Here is a 6,034-nt window from a genome sequence, read left to right on the forward strand (position 1 = left end):
GCTGGTACTCCTGACTCCCAGTTCTTTGCTCGTACTAGACTATTCTGCCTCAGCAAAAGTTGTGATTTCTAAGAATATTTTATTGAAAACCAGTGCTGTATTAATTAACTACAGTAACTTACAATTCATGTTTGAAAGGGTTGGTTTTATAAATATCAGTTTTCTCAAGTTTGTGGGTCTTGCACTACTGGGTAAAGGCTGGGGGTGAATTAAGAGGGTTGGAGAGACTATCCATAGGTAGAGACAGAAACGTGAGGTGTTTAGGCCTGACAAAAGGGAGAGCCTAAAGATACTTTAAAGTTTAATGAGTCAGGGTTAAACTAATTGGTTATAAATCTTCTGAAAATAGTATACTAAATGAAAGCTATGAGGAGAAAGCAACTGAGAGCAGATAAAAGCTTATGTGAAATCCATGAATAGTAGTGGCCACAGACCTTATTTCAGCTCAGTTTTGGCCCATAGTAGGGCTTTGGCAGTTCAAGGTCTTTTATTAATAGATCTTCTGCTTAAATGTTTTTACTTTTAGCTTTCTGCAGATTACATCAAAATAAATGGATCTGGTCTACATAACTCGCTTCTGTTGGGCATTTCATGAAAAATATAACCTAGCCCTGTTCTCCCTTGGTTCTGACTTTTCCTTCTGGGAAGATTTGTTTTGTTTTTTAAGGGAGGGGTGATACTTGATAGTCATCATAAATGCTCTGTGTTGTGTAGGTCCGTTACCGTGAACGCATCACAATTCTTCGGGGGAACCACGAAAGCAGACAGATAACACAAGTATATGGTTTCTACGATGAATGTTTAAGGAAATATGGAAATGCAAATGTTTGGAAGTACTTCACAGACCTTTTTGACTATCTTCCTCTAACTGCCTTGGTGGATGGCCAGGTATGTTGAAATTAGACACTTAAAAAAAAAAAAAAAAAAGCTGTTAAAAAAGAGTAGCTTTTAAGAGGTGTAGAATCAAGATTAAATCTCAGAGCTCTTTTCTTATTGCTTATTTCTCTGTTGTAATTTTGCTGCTGATTATACATTTTACTAGCGTGTGTCAATATAAAATACTTGCAAATCAATTGGATGATTCTAACAGATGTACAACTCTTCCAGATTTTTTGTCTACATGGTGGCCTCTCACCATCCATAGATACACTGGATCACATCAGAGCACTTGATCGCCTGCAAGAAGTTCCCCACGAGGTATTGATAGATCTATTATCAAAATGTGCTGTTTAGACACAAGTCTTTCCATTTCAGCATACTTTCTTTATATCCTTGTGTACTTATATAAACATAGTTCAAGAATGAAGTTCATGACAAACGGGTGTGTATTCATAGTGTGACAATGTCAGTCTCCCTGCAGACTGTCTGAAGGAAGGTAGTGGTACACATACATTATTCTTGCCCATGGTTTAGAGCTGTTGTCTCCAAAGTTTTTTGATCGCGCGCCCCCCATCACTGTATTAAAAAAAAAAAAAAAAAAAAAAAAAAAAAAAAAAATTGAGCATGCACCCCCTGCCGCGCCGGCTCTACCATTTTTGCTGAAGCGTGCAAAAAAAAAAAGCCACTCAGACTCCCGCCCAAGCTGTCGAAGGGGCGGGGAACACACGCTTCTCCTGTCGCGCACCCCACTTTGGAGACCACTGGTTTAGAGAATAAATTGGAGAAGGTGATCCTACTAGATCACAAGCCCTTTTAATCTGAAGTCTCCAGTCTCTTCTTAGAGCAATTCCGTTCCTCACTAAGATTCTTTACTTACTGTAATCGGTTACCAGGGTTTCCCAAGTGTCAACTGTGCTGTTAGTATATTTAAATGAACACTTGAGTCTGATAGATATACACACAGATATATATATAATCTCCCCCATATGTCATACGACTGAAAACTCATGACTTTAAAAATGTGTTGCAGGGTCCAATGTGTGATTTGCTATGGTCAGATCCAGATGATCGCGGTGGTTGGGGCATTTCTCCTCGTGGTGCTGGCTATACGTTTGGGCAAGATATTTCAGAAACTTTTAATCATGCCAATGGCCTTACGTTGGTTTCAAGAGCGCATCAGCTGGTAATGGAGGTAAGTATTGTGCAGTTCTGTTTTAAATACCCACAATTTGAGCAGTTGATACTTAAATGCCATTATCCTAGTGCTTCTGTTTCAGAATGGGCTTCTGTGGCAATACGTCGTCCTTTTCCGATAGGAGAAAGTAAAGACACCCAGAAGCTTCATCCTGAAACTGGAAGAGCATTAAACTTCTGTGTAATAGTTAATGTATCTAAAGTCAAATGCATTGCAACTACTAAAATCTAATTTTTTTTAGGCTTTGTGTAGGCTTCATACCTTAACTACACATGCAAAAGCAAAAAGACTTTTATATCCAGTGGTTCCGGTAAAACTTCTTTAGATCAAGGTTCTGATCTTGGCGACACCAATGTAAATCCAGTGCAATTATTTACTTCAGTGGAGTTACTCTAATACTGGTGTAATTGAGATAAAATTTTACTGATAAAATCCATTGACGTTATAATGAGCAGTGCAAATAGGCCATTACGCTCTGGTATGCCATACAAGCAAGCTATTTATAGCCTATACAACATACCAGAAAGACACAGCAGCAACCCCGCCAGGGCTGGGAAGGACAGCGGGGAAAGGAGCAGACCGCCGGCAGCTCCTCCGGCGGCTGTACTGCCGGCCCCCAGCCTCACTCCCCCCTTAGCCCTGTTTCAGGCACAGCAGGAGGTGGAGATAGCCGCCTCCTCCCCCCGTTGCCCCAGGAAACAGGGGATGGATGTGGGATAGGGAGAGTGTGGGGGCCCCGGGCTAGGGGTGTTGCAGTGAGGAGTCACATGGTGAGGTCACATGTCCCCTTTAGCTCCTCCCCCGTTAGCTTCCCTTCACCCACCGGTAAGACATGGATTTTACTTGAACCACTAGTTATAATCACACTTAATATTAACTTTGTCTGATCTTAACCAGGGAAACTCTTGTGTTCTTCTCAAATCACGAATCTCTGGTTATGGTATGAAGAACAGATTTCTTCCCCCCTTCTGAGAATTATCAGTGAAGATACAATATCCAATGTGGGCAACCTCTCCTTCTGATTCCTCACTGCTTAGTTTTTAATGTTCTTAGATGTACTACCTAGAAGGGTTCGATGAACCATAATCTGTGAACCACTGAGACTGTCTGGTTCTTACAGCTACATACAGAGAGAAAAGGGAATGGATGTTTGAAGGACACCTTAATAAAGACTTATTTGATTTTTGTATTTTTCCCTCTTTAGGGGTACAACTGGTGCCATGATCGGAATGTAGTAACAATTTTCAGTGCTCCAAACTATTGTTACCGCTGTGGCAACCAAGCTGCAATTATGGAACTTGATGATACTCTAAAATACTCCTTGTAAGTATTTATAGATCAGATTCTCATTAATCAATGTAGTTAAGAAAATAGATCACTTTATATTGCTGTGGGGGAGAGGAGTATGGTAACTGTTAAGACTAATATCAAATGCCAAATAAATCTAAAAAGGGACTAGTGAGTAGTGGCTGTCCAGGCATCAAGTAGAGTTAATTCTTAACTGCAATTCTGAAATTCTTTAAAGATGAAATTAAATTTCAGTAGCTCTACAGAGCTATGCAAACAGAAATGATTTAGTTGGGAATTGGTCCTGCTTTGAGCAGGGGGTTGGACTAGATGACCTCTTGAGGTCCCTTCCAACCCTGATATTCTATGATTCTATTAAAGCTTTTATATGAATGTTAAGTATTAAGACTAGATAATTTGAAGGTGGAAGGAGAAGGGATTGTTAAACACAGATTCCAGAAATTACATTTCAGACATGACTGAATTAAACACTTCATATAGCAGCAGCTCTCTCCCCCCCCCCTTATATTTATTTTTATTTATATATATTTTCATTTAAAACGTGACTTGATATCTTATTTACTATTTTCAACTATTTTTTGTTTGGTTTTGGAATATTAGCCATTGAAACTCAGCTCAGATCTCTTCTCTGATAGTTCTAAAGTCAGAAAACATGTTTCTTCCAATGTTTGCCCCATGTCAGAGGTTACTAGAATTCTTCATACGTTTGATTTCTGTAGGTTGGGGGTTATACATTGAAAGCATTTAGTTACAATAGTGGTTTTCATCCCGGGGTCTGCGGACTATATATAAGGGGTCTGCAAAAGGTGACTCTGAAAATAAAGCTTCAGATCCAAGAAAAGGCATTCCGTTTTTCTGATCAAAAGTATGTGCATACCCCACTTACAGGCCAAAATCTGGAAGTATTCTTGTTACCAGGGAAGCCTACAGTTTAGCACCCTTCCTCATGCTGCATCAAATGCCGTGCTGAGCATGCACAACATTTATAATTCAATTCTGTTCAGTCTAAGACTTTTATGGTAGGGATCCGTGAACCATAGATTGAATTTCCAACCTCCATTCAAAATTTATTAGGAGTCCCCAAAATGAAAAAAAAAGGTTGAAAAGCACTGAGTTACAAGAATGCTTGGAATATGAAAGACAAGTGAGAACCTGGAAATGTGGCATACTTTTAAATCGCCGCCTCTCTGCAGCATTGGTATTTGGGTACCTTGTAGACTTCCTAAATGCACCCTGGTTTGTGGGTATTGTAGAGAATATATTTTAGTGACAGCCTTGATATTTTTCACCAGTCTTCAGTTCATATTGACTGTAGAAAAAACCCATTAAGCTGTGGCTCCAACTATGGGTTTAATATTGAAGAAAATTGCACTTAAATACCATGCAAAAACCATTTCAGAAGACCTTCGTAGCTTGAATAAGTAATTCTTTAAAAAGGAAACACCACCAGTCCCAGAATTCTTATGGGGAAGACAGCTAATCAGGGGCACGCATATGGTAATTATGAATTCAAGTCAACAAAATCTGTAGCAATTTGAATAAAAACGTGTTTTCTTTCAGCTTGCAGTTTGATCCAGCACCACGCAGAGGTGAACCACATGTTACTCGTCGCACCCCAGACTACTTCCTGTAAAGATTTTACACTTGTACAGTATTGCCATGAACCATATGTTGACCTAAAGGAAACGGGAAGAGCAACAGTAACTCCAAAGTGTCAGAAAATATTTAACATTCAAACTCGTTTTCACATGGACCAAAAGATGTGCCATAATAAAATACAAAGCCTCTTGTCAACAACCGTGACCACTTTAGAATGAACCAGTTCATTGCATGCTGAAGCAACATTGTCGGTCAAGAAACCAGTTTCTGGCATAGCACTATTTGTAGTTACTTTTGCTTTCTCTGAGAGACTGCAAATATTAAGATGTAGACATTAACACCTCGTGAATACATTTAACTTTCCATTTAGCTATAGCTTTATTCAGCATGACTGTAGATAAGGATAGCAGCAAACAATCATTGAAGCTTAATGAACATTTTTAAAATAAGTACCAAGCCCGCCTCCTATTTGTGTTCTGAATCTGTTCTGATTTGTTTTTTCAGGGAATACTGTTTAATTTAATTGTATTGATTTTTGTCTCACTCATTTTCTTCTTCCCCATTCTGCCTCCTTCATTGTCCCTTGTAATTGTTCAAGCATAGTGAGTTATTTTGAACAGAACTGTTTTTTTTTTTCCTGTAAAATGATGTTACTGCGGGAGAGTACTGCAGTGTTTTTTCATAATAAACTTGTGAACTAAGTATTTCAGGTCAACTCTGTGCGGGTTTTCATAAAAAGTTGATTAGTATGATGGGTTTTAAGTAGCATCAGGGGTAGAAACATGTTCTGCAGTGCTCTTTAATCCATAAATAGAAGGGGGTGTATTGAGCTGGGCTTTAGTTCAATGTCAGGTTTTTGGTTTTTTTGCTTTGCAGTTTAATACGAATTTTTACAAGTAGCTTGTACTCTGAATTGCTTTTGCGCTCCTTCCTTTCCCATGTTTGTAAAGACTGGTCTGTGGAGTGAACTTGCTACTCAATTTTAATTGACATCATTCCCTGCTGTCCCACCAGTCCTTCCTTATTATATAAATAGGCATGTTGAATTTTCTG

The 6,034-nt window shown here is 38.9% G+C and overlaps 1 protein-coding gene across 2 annotated transcripts in view; it reads left to right on the forward strand.

The window, feature by feature from the left end:
• Window positions 1–5,685, forward strand: part of LOC128841529 (serine/threonine-protein phosphatase 2A catalytic subunit alpha isoform) — an 84,074-nt gene extending 78,389 nt beyond the window's left edge. For both annotated transcript variants that reach the window (XM_054036594.1, XM_054036593.1), the window contains 5 exons: window positions 715–888; window positions 1,108–1,197; window positions 1,910–2,071; window positions 3,279–3,397; window positions 4,943–5,685. In XM_054036594.1, the coding sequence (XP_053892569.1) occupies window positions 715–888; window positions 1,108–1,197; window positions 1,910–2,071; window positions 3,279–3,397; window positions 4,943–5,015 (618 nt within the window). In that variant the 3' untranslated portion in view covers window positions 5,016–5,685. The remainder of the gene's footprint in view (window positions 1–714; window positions 889–1,107; window positions 1,198–1,909; window positions 2,072–3,278; window positions 3,398–4,942) is intronic.
• Window positions 5,686–6,034: the final 349 nt, after the last annotated feature.

The sequence above is a fragment of the Malaclemys terrapin genome, chromosome 8, assembly GCF_027887155.1.
Source record: "Malaclemys terrapin pileata isolate rMalTer1 chromosome 8, rMalTer1.hap1, whole genome shotgun sequence".
NCBI lineage: Eukaryota > Metazoa > Chordata > Testudines > Emydidae > Malaclemys > Malaclemys terrapin.